Here is a 21,463-nt window from a genome sequence, read left to right as displayed (position 1 = left end):
ACTGAGATGGTTGCTATTATTATCATTCCAAAAGGAGGAAATATGCTCAACAGCATTCAGTAACTTGCCCAAGCTCACAAAGCTAACAAGCGAAAAAACTGGACTCTTAACTAGAAGTGTCTAGGTCCAGATCCTATACTCTCAACTACCAACCATGCTCTTCTTCAAAAAAGAGGAAAATCAAAGTACAATTGTAACAAGAGAAAAGTTTACTAATAAATGAGAGCTTCTTGGCTTTAATGGCCAAAGTTAAAGAAGTTAACAAATGTCCATTCTCAGAAATTTTACTCTAACGATCCAATAACTGTTTTTGGAAACTGAGTCTGGCCTGACACCTTAAAGAGAACAATGAACCTCTTGACATTACTCTGAAATCTAAAAATCAGTATTAATGTGCTATTAAATTAAGTCCAGGCCCTACCTACCACTAAGAAATCAACATGAAATTCCCTGTTAAATCTACTGTAACTATTCCATCCTGTTGTGATTTCTTCCAATCCTTCAGTTTTTTAGTTTCCTAGAACATCTTTAAGAAGACAAATTTGTCTTCCCAAACTGGACTCTACAGCACATTTAAAATGGAAAAATTGTAAGAAGAAAGTACCTTGCCCCTCAATCTCAGTTACCTTTTCAGAAAGTTTTAAAATTATTAGTTAGAAAAGGATAAAAACCAGATATCTTTAACAAACATCTAAATGTTGTTGAGTAGCTATTTATTAAGTGTTTAACTTAATTTTTCAGTTATAAGAACCTCTATATTAAGAAATATGATGCAATCCGATTCAAGTTTGCTAAATTTCCAAATGAGAGTATTTTGAAAATAACACATGGGACTGAGCAAAATCTAAGAACTAATTTAGAATTGGGGGGGCTGATGCACAGTAACTAATTAATTCAAATATATTAAAGCTGCTTGTGATAATCTCAACTAACTGCAAAGAATTTACAATTAAAGAGAATTGCATATAAAAAAGAAATGATTGGTGTATAACTTGATGCACAGTATTAAGTATGATTCAGCACAGAATAAGAACTGAAAATTGGCACTACACAGAAGTAATCTGCCTCACGTTTATAATATAGCAGCTTCATCATTTCATTAAAAGCATTGTAATCATTTCCGCAAAAATAATTGCAATTAATTCCTGTCAACTCTTGGAATTAAGTCCAGGCCTATTTACTCACTTTTTGAATTTTATAAGGGCTTTCTCTGGTGTACAAAGAGAATTTATCATTCTACGAAATAAGGACCAAAATGGTATCTACGAAATAGCAAGAACATATAAACAAGTTTATCTTCTGCTAATACTGATTAGGGAAGTTAATCTTAATCTCTCCCAGAAGAGTGGAAGGACTTTAAGGAGTAAAGCCAGTCTACCAACCACAACTCTTACTATATAAATCTCCAATTCCTTAAAAACGATTTCCACAAAGGTTAAAATACCAAAAATGTACCAAATTGTGTGCGGGGCTGGGGGTGGGGGGGGCCTCAATCCCACTGGATCCATTTATAATTCTTAATCCTATAATGTACCATTTAGACTCAAACTTTAAGGTGTTTTAAAAACTTGCATTAAATTCTAACAGAATGATTATTTACTTCGGATACATCTTGAAGGTTTTCCTTTAATATGCTTCAATTTCATGAAAATGAGACCGTTCTAAAAATTTCGATGCTGCATTGAAACTTGCTGCGATCACATACTTTTTCAATCTCACATATTAATTTATAACGTCTGGGCTCCCTTGACAGCTGATATAAACACAAGAATCCAATTGTGATGTTCTCTTTAAAATGCTGCTACTTCGCCAAATTCCCGTTACTCCGACTCCTCAATCTAGACAAGTTTTTCAAGGCGATTAAAACAAAACAAAACCTGCACGTGCAAACTAAAGTTAGCATCTTCAGGCCGTCGCGACAAATCCCTAATGCACAAAGGCAAAGACACCCGCCGCGACTAGACAACCGCACCGTAAGGTCTCATCTGACCACGCGAGCCCCTGGGTGGGAAACCCAGGGCCCCAAGCCCACTGGGAAGCCAGGACCAGCGCGCAGGGTCCGCCCCAGGGCCGAGTGTTCAATGGAACTGGAGAGAATGGGGGCGGGAAGGAGCGGAAGCTCGGGTGCAAACGGCGGCGACCGAGCTGCGGCTCGTCTCTCTTCCCGGGGTTTTCGGGCCAGGGAAAGTCCACCCGGATGGGGGTATAGGGCAGGCCGGGTGATTTTCAAGGCTAGCAGGAGGGCGGCGCGAGGCCCCGGCGGCCGGGAGGGGAGGGCCAGCGGGGCTCAGCCCCCGGCCCCTGAAAGCACTTTCGAGGCGTCTCCCACCCCCCACGACAAGATGGCGACGTGGGCAGCGGGGGAGCCCGGCCGGCGAGGCTGGGGGGAGAGAGGGGAGGGGAGAAGAGGCAGAAACAAAAAGGCGGCCCCCTCCGGAGCGCTGAGGCTGGCCCCCGAGCCCGTGGCGGCGGGCGGACGGGGGGCGCCGGCGGAGAACGCGACGGACGGAGGAAAGGGGCTTACTTTTTCTTGTCGTTCGCGCCGCCGGCGCCCTCCATGGCGAATCGGTCCCCGCGAAGCCTTCACGGCCGGCCGCCCCCAGGCTCGCTCCGGCCTAAGCGCTGGCTCCCTCCACACGCGAGGAGAGAAGGGGAGGCACGTCCAGAGGTGGGAGGTGCAAGGCGGGAACCCACTCGTAAACCCGGAGGCAGGAGCAGCAGGCGGCAATCGTAAGGGTCCAGGTCCGGCTCAGAAGAGCCTCCCCTCAGGCAGCTTGTCAGGGCCCCGAGCACCGGACGAAGCGGCGGCGAGGCCGATCCTCGCGTCCCCTCAGACGAGGCGTCTCTGTGCACTGAGGAGCTGAGGCAGCGGCAGGGGGCGGGCAAGGGCGGAGGCGCGCTCGGGGGCGCGCGGGATGGGGCGGGGGGGGGGGGGGGGGGAGGAGAGTGTCGGGGGCGCGCCCGCCCGCGGAGCCCGGCTCGCGCTCACGCAAGCCCGCCTCACCTGAGGGGGAGGCGGGTTCCCTGAGAGCCAATGGCGAGCGACGCCGGCGGCCAGTCCCACCCCAGCCCACGTCTGTCTTAGCCAATCAGGAAGCGGTCAGCTGAGGCACAGCTGGGAAGCGCTGCCGGGCTCACGTGCTCGTCTGTGTGCAGCTGCGGAGGAAAGAGAAAGGAGCTGGGGTGCGGCCAACCTGGGTCTGGGGACGCTTTGCCTTCTCCTAAGGAAAGCAGTGGCTGGCTTTGGGAGGCGCTGCTGAGAAGGGATTTGGGTCTCAAGCCTGCATCGCATTTCCTGCTCCCGGTGCAGCAAGTCTTGCGCTTCCTTGCTCCTCTGTGGCTGTGCTGTGCAAGGTTGCTGACAGCTCTGCTGAGCCCCAGTTCAACAAAGCAGACTTTTCACGTCGTGGCAGCTCTCTTTCGACCCTTTGCTTATATGTTACAATGGGGTTTTTCTTGCCAGGTTGTCCAACCACGGGGGCCCTGTCACCGAGCGCCCGTTTTGCCATGGAACGCAAGGGTACTCTCCCTGTCCACTAAGTTTTTCTATGAAGAAGTTTGATTACTGAGTAAATGCAAATAAAAATATAAAGCAAACAAACTCCTCATGCTGTAAACTTCTCAAGGGAAGTAGTTAAGGTAGCAGGGAAATCTTAAAATCTGAAATTAAGCATTTACAAATAGGTGTCAGTGGCTTTAATAAAAGCGTAAACCAGAATTTCAGGGCGATGGAAGGAAAATGGCTTTAGGTAGACTTTCTTGTTGTTTGTAAAAAAGCCCACAATAATCTTAGATGGACTGGGAAAAATGGAAGATGACTCTTAGTTTGAGACTCACCACCTTTAATTCACTGTATAGACTGGAAAGAGGAAGGATTCTTCTAACCCCCTGCCCAGACTTGGGCAGCGGACTGCTGAACCGGAGTTAACTCGACATGGTGGCGGCCAGTATTATCTGTTTGCTAACATGACTTTGCAAGCTACTGAATAAAAATCAGTTGTTGCCTTTGAAAAAATATATTTCAAACCTGTAAATCTTTTAAACGAAAGAAAAATGTATTTTGAGTTCAACAAAAAATCATTGCGCTTTTATCTCCACTTGATGCTGGATTATTTTACTTCTCATATTTGCCATATTATATTGTTACAATCTAGCTTAGAGTGGTATATTAATGTGGATATCTATATTGAATTCAGTTATATTGTTGTGTAAAAACAATAGTCCATCTAACATAGCATTAAACTCTGTTAAAAACCGATTCACTAGACCCATTAAGATATAAAGACTGATCTTAATGTTGTTGGTTTTTTTTAAGTTTTAGTTCTACATTGCTGAATGATATGTCTTCTTGAAAAATACCATTGGAAAGGCCTGAAAAGAAGAAAGGACCAAAAATATTTACTCATATTTTCTTTCTTAGTTGTGAAAAGAATAGCTCTATAAAACACAAACCTTTTAATTTGACATGCTGAAAACTCAATGTTAAACATACTGATACCAGTCAGGAGTGAGTTTGAAGACAGACTCTGACACTAACAAGTTATTTAATCTCTCAGTGCCTCAGTTTACTCATTTATGTCTATGTCACAGAATTATGGCATAATTGAGATAATACATTTAAAGCACTTAGAATAGTTGCTGGAACACAGTAAGCAATCAATAAATGTTAATATGAGTATAGTTGGTGGGCTTTTAAAAATTATTCTTATTATTTTTGCCCCCAAATTTGTGCTTCTGCTGGTAGTAATTACTTGGGCTTCTGTCACAGTTCAGCTAGTTTTAACTATCCAAGACTGCCTATTATGTTAATATAATCCACAAATATTCTTTCTTTTAAACTTTGGAACTGCCCATGGTGTTCCCATCCTTGTATATAAGCATGGTGGCAGAGACCCTCAATCAGTTCCTTTCTCATTATACTGCTAAGAAATTTTCTCTAGCCTGTGATTATAGCCAAAGTGTATAATGTCTGTTGCATTTTTTAAAAATGAGCACTTTGTAATAGCAAATTAAGCCATTTATTAAAAACTGAGCATTTCAAATGTTAAAAGCAGAAGGATAATTCAATCAGCAAAAGACATTTTCAGCCTTCATTAAATTTGCCCCAAAGTTCAATTTTCCTTTCCAAAAATGTGTAGAATATGGTATTTTGTGGATGTGTGAAAAGTATGTATGTATATATGCTTATACACACACGTACCATGTATGAGCATTGAAAGCAATAATATTCAACCGATTTGTTTTCACGTTATTACCAATGAGCCAAGTAGTATTCCATAATCCAATCACTCCTATTTTTTTTTTTAATTTTTTTTTCAACGTTTTTTATTTATTTTTGGGACAGAGAGAGACAAAGCATGAACAGGGGAGGGGCAGAGAGAGAGGGAGACACAGAATCGGAAGCAGGCTCCAGGCTCTGAGCCATCAGCCCAGAGCCCGATGCGGGGCTCGAACTCACGGACCGCGAGATCGTGACCTGGCTGAAGTCGGACGCTTAACCGACTGCGCCACCCAGGCGCCCCCAATCACTCCTATTTAAGTAACAATGTGAAAAAGCAAGGGTTTCTATAGGATAAAATTTTAAGTTATCCTCTTTACAGCCACCTATTAGTAAATATATTTTATTACAATTTAAATAAACCTTAATGAGCAGTCTTATTTATTCACTTTCTAATTTGTGTAAGCAGATTTAAATGTAAAACACTCCGAGGAACTAAGTAGACTGACAGGTGACTTGCAAATGACTTGATTGACCCTTAACCCATATTAGTAGGAAGCAGGAAGTTAGGCAGTGATTGAGGACCAGGCAAGGTAAAACTTGAAATTTGGATCGCTACTAAATAGAGCATTGAAACTATTAACGAGTGAAACGTCAGATTCAGATAGTTTAGAATGTATCAAACTATATGGGAAGAACTTGTGGTAAGTGATTCTTGGCTTATTATTACCCTTAGTTCCTCCTGCACCTTTGACCTATTCTAGGAACAATAACAAAAAAAAAAAAAAAAAAAAAAAAAAGGAAGGAAGAAAGAAAAGCAGATCATCTGGAAGGAAAGTGCCTAGAAGGTAACAGACATTACAGATCTTTCGTCTTTTTCTTTCAAGGATCAAAACAGAAAATAAATACATTGTTTGAGTTTATGGAAAATAAGAATAGCCTGAAAATTTGCCACTAGCACTTTTTAATTATGATACGGACTTTAAGCATAATTTTACAGAAAAATGCTGAAGGATTTTTAGTTTCTGGTCCAATATGTAAAAAGCTTGGAAGCTTCCATCCTCACAATAAGAAAATAAAGCTGAACAAACTGAAAACCAACAACTCTTTTTAGATCCATCAGAGAATTGAGGTCACTGGGCAAACTGTTGTCCTGAAAACTGAAGAGACAGACAGATGGATATGGAGAATCACAGCTTACCAGAAGATCACAGTTTACCAGGAGCCGAAGCCAGCAGCTGAAGCCAACATGACAGTTGGAGCAAATATCAGTAGGAATACTTTAATTTAATTATAATTGTGGATTGCTGGGGGCTCTATGGGGACCAGCTTTAGCATTTAAAACTCTGAGGCTCACAAAGCATAAGAGACTGTTAAAAACTGAGAACAAACTGAGGGTTGATGGGGGGTGGGAGGGAGGGGAGGGTGGGTGATGGGTATTGAGGAGGGCACCTTTTGGGATGAGCACTGGGTGTTGTATGGAAACCAATTTGACAATAAATTTCATATATTGAAAAAAATAAAATAAAATAAAAAAATAAAACTCTGAGGCTCAGCCTTAGAGGGGTGCCACAACTTTTCTGAGTTTTACGTTCAGGAGCCCTAACAAATTCTCACTGTGATGGTCTGAGAAAACTCTCCTCTTGCTTTCCGTGGGGGAAAGTAACCCTTAAAAAAACTCCCAGAGCACTCTGTTCTTTTTAACAAGATCTGCCCTCAAAGGAAACTATTTTGCCAGAGCTCAACTGACCTTGTGGAGGGAAAACACCCAGCTCCAGCCCTAGCTAGCCTTCAACATGGAGGAAGGGAAATACTCAACTCAGACTCACTAAAAGACTGAGAACTAATCAGAGGACTATAGAATGCTTTCCTTCCTCCCACACCTGACCATGCTACCACATCAGTAGGGCTTCTGTGTAATAGTAGGGAACTGCAGCTAAAAGAACAACAAGCCTCAGACCTTATTTAAAGAGTCACTAGGGACATCCAAAGACAACAAGAGAAACAAAAATAAGGACACTAGAGGCAATTTTAGCTTCAGACACCACAGCTACAACAAACAATAACACAGCCTAACTCTTAGCCAGAGAAACATAAAACTTCATAGTAAAGTTCTATCTACCTGGCTTTCAACAACAACATTTGCAAAACATATTAAAAGGTAAAAAAAAAAAAAAAAACAAAACCCCACAATCTGAAGCGATAAACCAAACACCAGACACCAGAATAAGACTCCGATATGCCCGAGATTTTGGAATTATCAGACCAGGAATTTAAAATAACTATGATCAATATGCTAAGGGTTGTAATGGAAAAAGTGAACAACATGCAAGAGCAGATGGTGATATAAGCAAAGATATGAAAAAGAAAATGCTAGAAATGAAAAACAATGTGATGGAAATAATGCTTTTGATGGGCCCATCAGTAGACTGGACATAGCTAAGGAAAGAATGAAAGTTTGAAAGTATGTCAGTGCAAGCTTCCGAAACTGAAATGCAAAGAAAATACATTAATGAAAAAGATGGAACAAATTATCCAAGAACTGTGGAACAATGAGAAAAAGTTTAATGGGAATGTCAGAAGGGGAAGAAAGAAAAACACGAGAAATATTTGAAGAAATAATGACTGAAAAATTTCCAGAGTTAATGACAGACAGTAAATCACAAATCCAGGAAGCTCAGAGAATGCCAAGCAGGATAAATACTAAAAAATCTACACTTAGACATAGCATATTCAAACTGCAGAGAACCAAAGACAAAGTGTTTAAAGAAGCTAGGTTGGGGCGCCTGGGTGGTTCAGTCAGTTGGGAGGCTGACTTCGGCTCAGGTCACGATTTCGCGTTCCGTGAGTTCGAGCCCCGCATTGGGCTCTGTGCTGACTGCTCAGAGCCTGGAGCCCGTTTCAGATTCTGTGTCTCCCTCTCTCTCTGATCCTCCCCTGTTCATGCTCTGTCTCTCTCTGTCTCAAAAATAAATAAACGTTAAAAAAAAAAATTAAAAAAAAAAAAAGAAGCTAGGTAGGAGGTGGGGTGGAAATACCTTACGTATAGAGGAGGAAGGGAGAATTACATTGGACTTCTCTTCAGAGATCTTCCAAGCAAGACAGAGGAGTGATTTTTTTTTTTTTTTTTTTTTGAGAGAGAGAGAGAGAGAGAACTCATGAATACACGAAAGTGAGGAGGGGTGTGGAGGAGAGGGGCAGAGGGAAAGGGAGAATCTCAAACAGGCTTAACACCCAGCACAGAACCCAACATGAGGCTCCATCTCACAACTGTGAGATCATGATCTGGGCCAAAATCAAGAGTCACGCTTAACCAACAGAGTCACCAGATGCCTGTGGAGTGAAATATTTAAAGTGCTGAAGGAAGAAAACACACCATCCTAGAATAATGTTCCCAGTGAAATCATCCTTCAATAGTGGAGGAGAGGGGCACCTGGGTAGCTCAGTCAGTTGACTGTTGAGTGCCTGACTTTTGATTTTGGCTCAGGTCCTGATCTCACAGTTCATGAGATCAAGCCCCACATGGGGCTCTGCACTGACAGCATGTGTTCTGCTTGGAATTCTCTCTCTCCCTCTTTTTCTCTGCACCCCCCTCCTTGCACTCTCTCTCTCTCTCTCAAAATAAATAAACATTAAAAGTTTTTTAATTAAAAAAGTGAAGGAGAAATAAAATTGAAAAAAAAATTTGTCAGTAGACCTGCCTTGCAAGAAATGTTAAGTTTTCAGAGACAAAGAAAATAATATAGATTAGAAACTCAAATCTACATAAAAAGAGTGTTACAGAAAAAATAAATGAATGTAAATTTTTTTATTTTTCTTAGTTCTAGAAAATAACAGTTTGTCCAGAAAAATAATAGTAAAAATGTATTCAATGATTATACCTTTGGATAAGTGAAATGAATGGCAGCAGTGTTAAAATGGACAGAAGGGAGGAACTGGGAAAATTCTCATAAGGTATTTGCATTTCTGATGAAGCAGTATAATGTTATCTGAAAGTGGACTTGGATTAGTCATAAATGTACATTGCAAACTGTAGGGTAACCACTGATTTTTCTTTTTTTTATCCCACCCCTGCCCCCACCCCTTCCCTGGGCCTAATTTTTTTTTTTTTAAGTATAATTGATATGCTAAGAGAGGAGAGAAAATGTAATCATATAGAGTAAATCAGAGGGAATGTTTCTTTTTTAAAAAATGTTTATTTATTTATTTTTAGATAGAGAGAGAGAGCAAGTGGGGGAGGGACAAAGAGAGAAATGGAGGGAGAGAATCCCAAGCAAGAACCAAGCTGTCAGTGCAAAGCCCTACGTGGGGCTCAAACTCACAAACCGTGAGATCATGACCCAAGTCGAAATCAAGAGCTGGATACTCAACCAACCGAGCCACCCAGGTGCCCCAGGAGTGCTTCTTTTTCAAACCAAAGAGGCAGAAAAAGAGTGGAAGACAAAAAAGAAATGAAGGACAAGGGCAACAAATAGAATTCTAAAGGTTCAACAAAACAAAACTAAAAACAAAACAAACAAAAACTTCGGGAATGAATAAACAATTATAGTGAGATTGCAGGATACCAGATTAATATAGAAAAGTCTATTGCTTTTCTATATACAGAAATGAGCAATTGGAATTTGAATTAAAAACACAGCACCACTAACTATAGTTAACAATACTGTATTGTATACTTGGAAATTGTTATGAGAGTAGAGTTTAAATGTTCTCACCATAACAAGAACAACAAAATAGCAATTATGTGAGGTAAAGAAGTGTTAACTGATCTTATTGTGGTAAGCACTTTGCAACATATACATGTATCAAATCACCACATTGTACACCTTAAACGTACACAGTGTTATATATTAATTATACCTCAGTAGAGCTGGAGGGGGGAACACAATGCCATTTACATTAGCACCGAAAAAAGAAAGGGAAAGAAGGAAGGAAGGAAGGAAGGAAGGAAGGAAGGAAGGAAGGAAGGAAGGAAGGAAGAAACTTAGGTATAAATCTAACCTAAAATGCACAAGACCTATGTGGGGAAAACTATAAAAACTCTCAGGAAAAAAAAAAAAAACAACAACAAAGATCTAAATAAACAGAGATTTCATGTTCATGGACAGGAAAACTCAATATTGTTAAGATGTCAATTCTTGCCTCAACTGATCTATAGACTCAATGCAATCTAAAGCCCTGGGAGGTTACTTTTCATTGTCAACAAACTGATTCTAAAGTTATGTGGAGAAGCAAAAGATCAGAATACTAAACACAGTATTGAAGAAGAACAAAGAACTTCAAGATTTAGTGTACAGCTGCAATAATCAAGACAGTGTGGTATTGGCAAAAGAACAGGTAAATAGAACAATGGAACAGAATAAAGAGCTCCGAAATAAACTCACACAAAAATAGCCAAGTGATCTCTGACAAAGGAGCGAAGAAGGCAATCCAATAGAGAAAAAAATCATTTCAACAAATGGTGCTAGAATAATTGGACATCCACATTTTAAAAAAATGAATTTAAACTCTGACCTCATCATACTTTTCACAAAAATTAAATCAAAATGGATCTTAGACCTAAATGTACAATGTAAAACAGTAAATTTTTTTGATGATAACATAGGAGAAATAGCTAGGTGACCTTGGCTTCAACACCAAAAGCATTATCCATGAAAGAAAATGTTAAGTTTTCAGAGACAAAGAAAAAATATAGATTATTATTTCTATAATAATTGGGGTCTAGTAAGTTAAAAACTTTTACTTTGCAAAAGGCACTACTAGGAGAATGAAAAGACAAGCCACATACTGGGAGAAAATACTTACAAAACACATATCTGTTAGAGGACTTGCATATAAAATATACAAAGAACTCTTAAAACTGAACAATAATTGTTGACAGTAAGTCAAAAATAGATAATCCAATTTAAAAATGTACCAAAACCTGAACAGATGCTTCACCAGAGAAGATATACAGATGGCAAACAAGCATATGAGAAGATGCTCAACATCGTATGTCATTAGGGAATTGCAAAGTTATTTTATTTTTTAAAAATATTTATTTCTTCTTAAGTTTTATTTATTTTGAGAGAGACAGAACATGAGTGGGGGAGGGCAGAGACAGAGGACAGAGAGAATCCCAAGCAGGCCCTGCACTGTGAGTGCAGAGCCTAATGTGGGGCTCGAACTCACAAACTATGAGATCATGACCTGAGCCAAAACCAAGAGTCAGATGCCTAACCAACACCCTAAAAATATTTGTTTGTTTGTTTGTTTGTTTGTTTGTTTATTTATTTAAGTAATCTCTCCACCCAATTTGGGGCTCAAACTCATGACACTGAGGCCAAGAGTCAAGTGCTCTTCCCATGGAGCCAGCAAGGCGACCGTGGAATTGCAGATTTAAATATGAGATACCACTGCACATTTTAAATGGCTAAAATCCAAAGCACTGACACCAGTGTTGGCAGGGATGTGGAGCAATAGAACTCTCATTCATTGCTGGTAGGAATGCAAAATGGCACAGCCACTCTGGAGTATGATTTCTCAGTTGATTACAATGCTAAACAATCTAGCAGTGATGCTCCTAGATATTTACTAAATGAGGTGAAAACTTACATTCACACTAAAACCTACACATGAATGTTTATAGCAACTTCATCCATAATTGCCAAGAAGTGGAAGCAACTAAAACTCACTACTAGGTAAGTGGATAAACTGTGATACATCCAAACAACGGAATCTTATTCAGGGCTAAAAGGAAACGAGCTATCAAGTCACCAAAAGACATCAAATGCATATTTAAGAAAACTTTAAATGCATATTGCTAAGTGAAAGAAGCCAAGTTGAAAGGGCTTCATAGCATATAATTCTAACTATTGACGTTCTGGAAAAGGCAAAACTACGGAGACTGTAAAAAGATCAGTGGTTGCCAGGAATTAGAGGGAAGAGGGGAGGGATGCATAGGTGGAGCACAGGGAATTTTTAAGGCAGTGAAACTATTCTGTATGATACCCTAATGACGCATACATGATATTATACATTAGGCAAAACCCATAGAACTCTATAGCACAAAGTGTGAACCCTAATGTAAACTATGGGCTTTGTTTAATAGTAACGTATCAATATTGCTTCATCAGTTGTAGCAAACGAGCCATACCAATACAAGATGTCAATAATAAGGAAATGGTGTGTTTATAGGGGGAGGAAGAAGGAATTCATGGGAACTCTCTGTACTTTCTGTTTAATTTTTCTGTAAACCTAAAACTAAGAAATAGTCTATTAATTATAAGAGAAAAAAAAGGAATATCCTTCAAAGTCAAGTTTTCTTATCTTCCTGAATAAAGCAAAAGCCTTAAATTTGTAAGAATCAACCTTGATAAAACATCCCTTTGACTAAACAGAAAAGTGAAATTTGGATATTTTTCCAGCATCGAAGTAAGCAAAAAGATTCTGAAAAGCCACAGCTCTATAAAAGTTTTTTATTTCTAGAAAGTAAAGATATAAAAGAAAAAGGAGAATAGAGTCTTATCTTTGAAAAATAATGGTAATACTACCTCCCGATCCAAATGCTTATAGTATTTCCACATATTTTTTTCACCTGTACGGAAGTTGGTACATTAATAACTCAAAAAAAGGTATTTATTAAGAATCTGCCTTGCTTGTTTTCTATCCCCATCCGAGACCACACCAATATGTTACATACTTAGAGTATACAATTGTATCATGTTTTTAAACATTTATTCATTTTGGGCAGAGCACAAGTTGGGGAGGGGCAGAGAGAGGGGGACAGAGGATCCGAAGCAGGGTCTGCGCTGACAGGCTGACAGCAGTGAGCCTGGTGCGGGGCTTGAACTCACGAACTGCAAGATCATGACCTGAGTCAAAGTCGGATGCTTAACCAACTGAGCCATTCTATTTTGGGCCAGACATATTTTTTCTTTAATCTGCAGGTTTATGTGCCATTATACAGTATGAGCTCCTTATGAACAGGAATCCTTTATATTGGCAGCCCTAGAACCTGGGATGGTGCCCAGCACATAAGAACAACCATCTCTTAAGCACCTGTCATATTCTAATCACTGGGCTAAGCATTTTTATTTTTTTATTTTTTGCGTTTTTTTGGAGGGTGGTGGGCTAAGCATTTCTAGATACACTCATTTAAGCACTATTACATCCCTGCGAGGTAGAAATTGTGGTGATCATGTCATGGATCAGTGAGTTAATGGTCAAAGAGGTAAAAATACAAAAATCACAAAGCTAGGAATTAGTGGAACCGGGATTATAGACCATGCCACTCCTTTATGGCACTTAAACTGTGATACCTGTGTGTCAGAAAATGCTCGAAGCTGTGGAAGGTAGGGTGAGGAGGACAAAAACATAGTTCATCATCTTCCTACAGCATCAATTTTAGAATGAGGAAAAGTTGAGTAATATAACTATGTGTGTGATTGTAGGGTGTGTTGTGCTTTTGGCTAGAAAAAATTCAAATTCAACAAATGAGCAAATACAAAAAGTTCTCCTGACCTCCCTCTCCTCCTCCTTCTCTGTAGAGGAACCCATTGTTACCAGTATTTGTGTGTCTGTCCAGAGATATTAGCATACCAAAAGATCTGTTTTGTGTCCTTTCCTTTCTGTACAGATGATAGATTAGTATTTACTTTGACTACCTACTAAATCTATTTCACGTAACAATATCATTTGGAGATTATCTCTCATCAGTTCACATACATCTAATATTTTCAGTATTTACAGTAAACCGATGGATGATGACAAAGACAACAACTTGGCAAGAATTTTAAAATAAAATTAATGTAATTTTAATATCTATGAACAAGTATCTTTTAATTTTGACCGCAAATAAAATTGGATTTCTCTAGGCAGGTTAACAAAGAGACATTTGACAGCTAGCAAGACAAATTTTTATATTATAGTTTGCTTTGGAAAAACTTCACCATGTCAATTTCCTTATCTGTTTATGAAAGCTATCAACCTTAAATGAGTTATAAATGGAAAAAATGCCTGTATTTTACCTATTTTGACCATTCTAACTAGTTAAAAATTATTTTTTCTTTCTTTTATCCTTACCATCTTTAGAGCAACTACTCTGAATTTGTGTATCATACATCATCTTTTTAGCTGCAAGGACACAAAACCTCTTGATTGTAAACAACTAATGACTTCAGATCCATTTGAAACCAGGTGAGCTTCATCTGATTTTTTATGAAAGTGATGAGTGAAAAGGACACTGTGAATCTAATAATTCTATAGTAAGAGTTTTAGGAATGCATTTATTAAATTTTGAGCATTTCTGATTGTGATATGAATTAATATTAAATAATTATACTTCGGGGTAAAAATTTAGATTGGCTCACGTATTTCTAGAGGAGAAACATCTTCAAGTTCTATATACTGTCTGCTGAGGTTCTGCCAAAACCCTGTCAAACCATAACCTTTTGCAAGCCTGTAGCCTTCCAGAATCTCTGTGCATCTCCATCCAACTTTGTTTCAATGCTCACAGAAAAAAACTTTTTCAAATTATAATACAGGTAGTCAGATGATAGAGGGTAGGTGAGAGAACCCCAGAATAAATCTTAGGACAGAGTGCTTAACTTTTAGAAACTGTTTGTGTGATATACTCATCCTCTCCAAATCAACTGCAGTTTCTATTAGGAAGACAACACTACCCAGAACACTCAAAGTACCAGTGACCATGGCATTTAATAGGTACTTTTCTTCTAGATGTTAATTTCTACTACAAGTTTATCTTTCTATTATCTAGGTATTTCAAAATAACCATTTTTAAGTGAAAAACTGTGATGGAAAAATTATAGCAGAAAGAAAACAAGAATCTTACATTGCTTAATATTTATCCTAGCTTGGTTTTCTTTCCATGTGCACTAAGCCACTGGCAACTCATACTTTCCAAATTTGGGGTGGATAATATTTTCCCTTTGATTTTTTGTGGGTAATGCAGAAACATTAGCTAGTTGGCTCTTATATTGGAAAACTTACAAAGATTCCTTTGGTTAAGTGTGTCAAGACTTGCCTATGAAGAACCAGAGGCAGTCACAAGAAGTTGATTAATTTTATACCTGGACTTGCAAAGACAGGTTAGCTACACTCCTGTGTGAGTGTACATTACATGGCAATACCAAGTAAGCCAAAGCTTCCCAGCATTATCTTATTATCAGGACACATGATATTAAACATGCACTATGCATCAACATTTGGGGTGGATCTTGGGAATTGTAGACATTGTCTAGCATTACTTCAACCAATACTTCTAGTCCTGACCCTCACCTCCACTCCTCACTTCGTGTCTACTTTTCTAGGATTGTAAGGGACAGAAGGAAACAACTTAATGAGCTGTTAAAACCTTTTGTATTTGGACAGAGAAGCATCTGGATTTATAAACTGTTTCCTCCATATTCCCCACGTGCCCACGCAGCAGAACATCTCTGATGCTTGCTGCACAAACATTTACCAAGCCTTTTCCAGATCCCATTAACAAGATCTGTGGCAACTAGGTTTGGGGACAAGAATTTATCTCAAGGTGTTATTGCTGCTGGTACTTCATTGATACTTTCTGTTGGAGCAAAGACAAATCCCAGAGTTTAGCAATCCTAGAATCTGCAAGAAGAAATAGCTGAGAAGATTATGTGGAGGGAAAAAGGAGTCCATCCTAAGACCTTATCGTATTGATATGGTGGTGGATATGCAAGTATGTCCATATTTCAAAACACATCAAACTCACATAAAGTGGTTTATTTTCTTGTATGTAAATTACACCTCAGTAAAATAGATTAGAAATGATACTCTTACAAAGAGGCTGACCACCTGTTCACTGTGCCTCTTGTCTAATTTCTGACCTTTCTTCGGTATTATCCTCACTAGGATACATTTCAACTATCAATTGGTTGAACATTTGAATGCTGTCTATATCCTAGTCCTTTGTTGTCTTTCATCGTGGCTGTGTCTATGGCTCATTGGATCCTGGCTCCAGTTCCATTTTTCAGAGCTTTACATGCCCTGTTCTCACTACTTCAACCAGAAGAATATATATAGCAGCTGATTGTCAGCTGGCATAAAGGAGAAAAATTCAGGAGGGTAAAATAGCTGAATGAATTGCTTCTGCTCCAAAGTGTGAAGGGAAAATGAAATGACCAGACACAGAGGTTAAAAGATGGCTCTTTTCTCATTCCTACTCAACTAAGGGCTGCTCTGTTTAGGAAATGAATGCCACCAAAGGTAGGTATTAGCAAATTATGAGTGTCATTGCGTACGAGGCAGATGCCTGAAACATACAGGTGGTTCTCATAATTGCATGTGGGCCTCCATAGATATATTCTCTTTTCTTATTATAAGTTTATGTATTTATTTTGAGAGCAAGAGAGAGGGAGCACACACACACAGAGGGGAGAGGCAGGGAGAGAGAGAATCCTAAGCAGGCTCTGTGCTGTCAGCACAGAGCCTGATTCAGACTCCATCTCACGAACTGCAACATCATGACCTGAGCTGAAATCAAGAGTCAGACACGAAACCAAATGAGCCACCCAGGTGCCCCCCATAGATATATTCTTAAATGGTTAAAGGACTTGGAAACTATTTCTAGGAAGACTGAAACTTGAATATTAGTACAATATGGAGAAAAATGTTCCAATAGAGACTTCCAACTAAAGAAATACACTGCCAAGGAGAGCATTCACTGTGTGTCCTATAAGCTTAAGACAACGGATTCCTTTTAACATATATATTATTTTTTATGTCAGTATTTCAGTAGGATATAAGCTCTGCTATAGCAGTGGTTTGTCTATCTTGTTATGCTGATCTTCAGTGCCTCAGATAGTGCCTGGTACAGAAAAGGAACTCAATAAATACCATTTTGTTGGTCTCCTAAAAACTGGGCTCTATGAGCACTAGTGTTTAAAAGCTCTGGGAATAAGGAATGGTGTGAACGAATATCACATAGCTTATCTGGAGGCCTGGTGAATAGGCATGTTGGACAACTGTTCATACTGAATAATCTCTGAAAAGAAATAATGTACTTGAGGGCACGCTTCTATGACATGACAGTACTATGTATCAATCAGGATCCTGTGTTCCTGACCTTTTACACCATCCACAACCAAGATAATCTATCCTTCTTTGTGACTCAGTTCCCTTATCTGAAATATGAGAGATTTGAGCTATGTAATCCCCAGAGCCCCTACTAACTCTAAAGTTTTATGACAAAGCTCCCTTAAAGTAATTTATCTCATACAGCCTTTAAACGTATAAGACTGAGAAACACAGAGTTAATGTCATAACTTAGTAGGTGGACAATTAAATTCAAAAGGTAAAGTTTGAAGTAAATATTATAAAAATGAGAATCCTTCACATTTGAACAGTACAGTTAATATTTTCCAAGCACTTTGACATCTATCACCCTGCTTGACAATCAAAGCCATCTTGTGTAACTATTTAATACAGTGTGGTAAGAAATAGGTTCAAGGCATGAGCTCATACAGAAAACTAGAGACAGAGATAAGATTAGAAACCCATTTCCAGGGGCGCTCAGTTGGTTGAGTGTCTGACTTAGGCTCAGGTCATGATCTCACAGCTCGTGAGTTCAAGCCCCGTGTCAGGCTCTGTGCTTACAGCTCGGAGCCTGGAGCCTGCTTCAGATTCTGTGCCTCCCTCTCTCTCTGCCCTGACCCACTCACATTCTGTCTCTGTCTCTCTCGAAAATAAATAACCATTAAAAAAAAAAAAAAAAAAAAAAAGAAACCCGATTTCCAGATTCTGAGCTTTAGGGTTTTTTCCTTCTAAAAATATGTGTTTTTTAAGTTTCACAGTAAAATCCTTTACATTTTCTTTGAGAATGAATTAGGACATCCTAGGTTGACTAAAACTGAGTCCTAATCCAGCTATCAGCAGAGACAGGCAACTTCCTGTCTACCTGCATCTACCTGCATCTATTCCATTTTATTCGATTTATACAGACGGTGATAAGCCTTTAGGAAAATAATTGGGATCATGGCAATTATTGATTTCAGGCATACATAGGCACCTGTAAATTGTGAAGAATTCAATGGAAGCAAATTACAGCAAAAGGACAACTAAATCTCAAAGACAACTTATCCTATAGAAAGTCTGTTGTAGACTGGATTTAGCAACATAATCTAAGTGATCTAGTGATTGAAGGAGGCAGTTTTGTTTTGTTGTTGGTGGTGTTTTTTATTTTGTATTTATTTACTTTAATTTTTATTTTTACATATTAGAGTTTGAGAATGTTTCTGTGAGATTGTTACTGGACAGAGGACTGGTTCCGAATTCAGGTTTGGCTCCTGTCCTCTGGAGAGCCAATACTCGAGAGACAAGTATTGGTTGGAAAAGAAAGGTTACTTTATTCAAGAGGTCGGCAACCTGGGAAGGTGGAAGACTAATGTTCCAAAGACCATCCTCCCCATAGAGGTGAGCCAAATGTTTTTAAAGAAGAAGGCACAGGAAATGGTGAACGGACTACATACAGGAGAAGCCGGTGCTCAGCAATAAATCATTTGTCCTTGCAAGGTGTCCAGAGTCCTCCTCTCTGCCCGTAATCAAGGCTCCCAGGTGTCTCTCAGTAAAGGATACCCTTGCAGCCCAACAAGCCAGGCCCTGACAAGGCCATCCACACTCCTCCCCATGTACCCAGGAATCAAGGCTCCCAGGTGTCTCTTATTGAGGATATCATGGTCAGTGGTGGCTGTTTTCGAGTGTGGTCAGGCCTTATCTTCCCAAAAGTCCAGCCCTTCCTTTCTCAAGGCTAGCGGTCTGCAGGATCTTAGGGAAGTGGGTTAGTTCCATTATAAATTATGGGGTTCAGGTCAGCAAGCAAGGAGTGCATAAACTTGAAGTAAGTTAACCCTTAAGACCAGTTGGAGTGCTGTTACAAAACCCTCCAACAGTATAACACAGAGGGGAGAAAAGTCTCCCTCCTCATTTTGCAGTTCACTGCTGCCGTATCATTATATACAGCAAGAGTTGAGCGCACTGGCAGCTGGAGTGATTGGCAAGGGTATGTACCTGGCATAGAACGTCAACATGGCAGAAGCAAGTAACAGCATTTAAGCAGATCCCCAGCTGGCACTTACCAAAGCATGAGCCCTGGCACTACAGAGGCCAGCTATAGTAAGGAAGTGAAGGACCCGCACTGATCAGTGAAGGTATGTGAGATACTCCTCTGGGGCTCTCCGAAAACACTTTGGGGGAATTGGAGTACTTACCTGAACAGGTGGGAACATCTGCTAACAAAGTGTCATGCAGTGTTATGGCAATGAATTTTTTTTTTCTGGATTTGGCTCTTCTTAAGCCATGCTGCTGTAGCTTGCTATCTGGCTGGAAGTTTGACTTCTTAAACTCTCTCAAAAATTCTTAACTGTATTCTCAGTGACTAATGCATTGATTTCAGTTAAGTCCTGCATTCTATTACATCATTTTCTCATTCAATTGATTGAAAATATTTCCAGATTTTCAGTGAGTGTTGCTAAATTTGCATATTTGTATAATATATAATTTCATCTGAAGTTGAAATGTTACTTTATCAAGTTTTCTGAAAAATTCAAACCATATTACATAAGCTTTGTGTGTGTGTGTGTGTGTGTGTGTGTGTGTGTGTGTGTGTGTTTGCTGATCTCCTTTGCTAAATCTGTCTTCTTTATTTTCTGAAAAATGGATTATATCCAAAAGGCTTACAAATCTTGTTAGTTTCCTTCAGGAAGCCATCTGACTTTTTTTTTTTGCAGAAGAAGCCTCACATACTATTCCTTACCAACATTAAGTTTTATGGAAAGGTAATCATATTTTCTATGTGACTTTATTTTATTGATGGTTTTAATTGCAATAGTGAGATAAAGGACTGGACTAATATTTGTTGCGATCAGCTGTTGTCAATGCACAATGCAGTTTACTGAGAGAACTTCAGGACATATTTCCTTTAGGTGAGCTATATATCTTTATGTCTTTCAGCCGTTTAATTTGCTCCACCAGAAGCACCATGGGGCACTTAACTCTCCAATGGTACTTGTGTTTCATTGAGCCAAAATTCTACAACAGCAAAAATAGATAGTATAGTTTCTAAAGAATTTATAAACATCCCTCCTAATAATTTATAATCACCCTAGAGATAACAATAGTTGCCATTAGAAGGACTTATTGTCAGTAACTGTATTTCATCATTCTGCATAGAAATTTTTCTTGTTTTTAACATGCTGATTAGTTGCTTCTCAACAACTCATAGATAATATCTATGAATCTAATCACCGCTTAATGGCAGTTCTTTTAAAATATTGAATTTTGCTACATCACTATTGAAACTGTAGTCTCTACATTCACACAATACTCTTAGCAACTGTATGAGCACTACCAGGTTTTGTAATGATTTCTGCAATTTTCTAAGGCCCAGTCACTCCATTGTCATTCATTCATGTGTTCTTAACTAAGGAAGTAGCAGTGTTAGATAGCTTAAAATTCTGTTTTAAAGACTTGATATATTACATACATTTGCCTACTTTATCAGGATGTTTCCTTTTCAAGTGATCAAGTAGTTTCATAAGGTCAGGGGAAAAAGAACTATCGCTATGACACATGGACTGTCTTGAGTTGAATGGGCTTTCAGTAAAACTATAGGCTGATACTCAGTGAGATATTGTCAACATCTTCTAAATACTTGACATAATTAATGATGGGTTGAAAGACTTCTGTAGAATTAAATTATAAAATAGAAACTATTTTTACTTATTAAGTCCCAGTCACGCACAACAGCACTGAGGATCCAACATGGACAACATCTACAAGGTAGTAAATAGCATCTAATAGACACACACACACACATACACACAGCCCACTCTCACTGTATCATTGCAAGATAGAGCAATCCATCAAGAGAAAATCTGCCAATCACAGCCATTATTCATCATAGTTTTGTAGCACTCATCTTATATATGTTTTCTGTATTTTCTATTAAATCAATGTCAATGCTACTCATGTAATGCCCAAGAAAATCCAGTAAGAGAAATGAAATATTAAGGAATATGATTTTGTCAGGTAGAGTTGAGTTTTGAATAACCACAAACCATTGTAATATCTCAGAGTTTTGTATTTTTTTTTTACTACCCAAGAATCATTTTTTGCCTTCTTGTGGGTGCTATCACCCTCATTTAAAAATGTGTGTATTAGAAATATTGTGGTGGGAAAAGACATCATGTGCAGTTCATGGAAAGTTTCAAAGGAAAACCATAATGTACA

The 21,463-nt window shown here is 39.0% G+C and overlaps 1 protein-coding gene across 1 annotated transcript in view; it reads right to left on the bottom strand.

Annotated features, from left to right (window-relative positions):
* The window catches only part of HIF1A (hypoxia inducible factor 1 subunit alpha), a 41,807-nt gene extending 38,925 nt beyond the window's left edge, over positions 1–2,882 (bottom strand). Inside the window, exon 1 of the mRNA XM_042989849.1 lies at positions 2,525–2,882. Within this exon, the coding sequence (XP_042845783.1) occupies positions 2,525–2,559 (35 nt within the window). The 5' untranslated portion in view covers positions 2,560–2,882. The remainder of the gene's footprint in view (positions 1–2,524) is intronic.
* Between the last annotated feature and the right edge of the window lie 18,581 nt (positions 2,883–21,463).

Source organism: Panthera tigris, chromosome B3 (genome assembly GCF_018350195.1).
Source record: "Panthera tigris isolate Pti1 chromosome B3, P.tigris_Pti1_mat1.1, whole genome shotgun sequence".
In the NCBI taxonomy this organism is placed as follows: domain Eukaryota; kingdom Metazoa; phylum Chordata; class Mammalia; order Carnivora; family Felidae; genus Panthera; species Panthera tigris.
The sequence above is the reverse complement of the archived record's forward strand: the minus strand, read 5'-3'. Positions and strand labels throughout refer to the sequence as shown.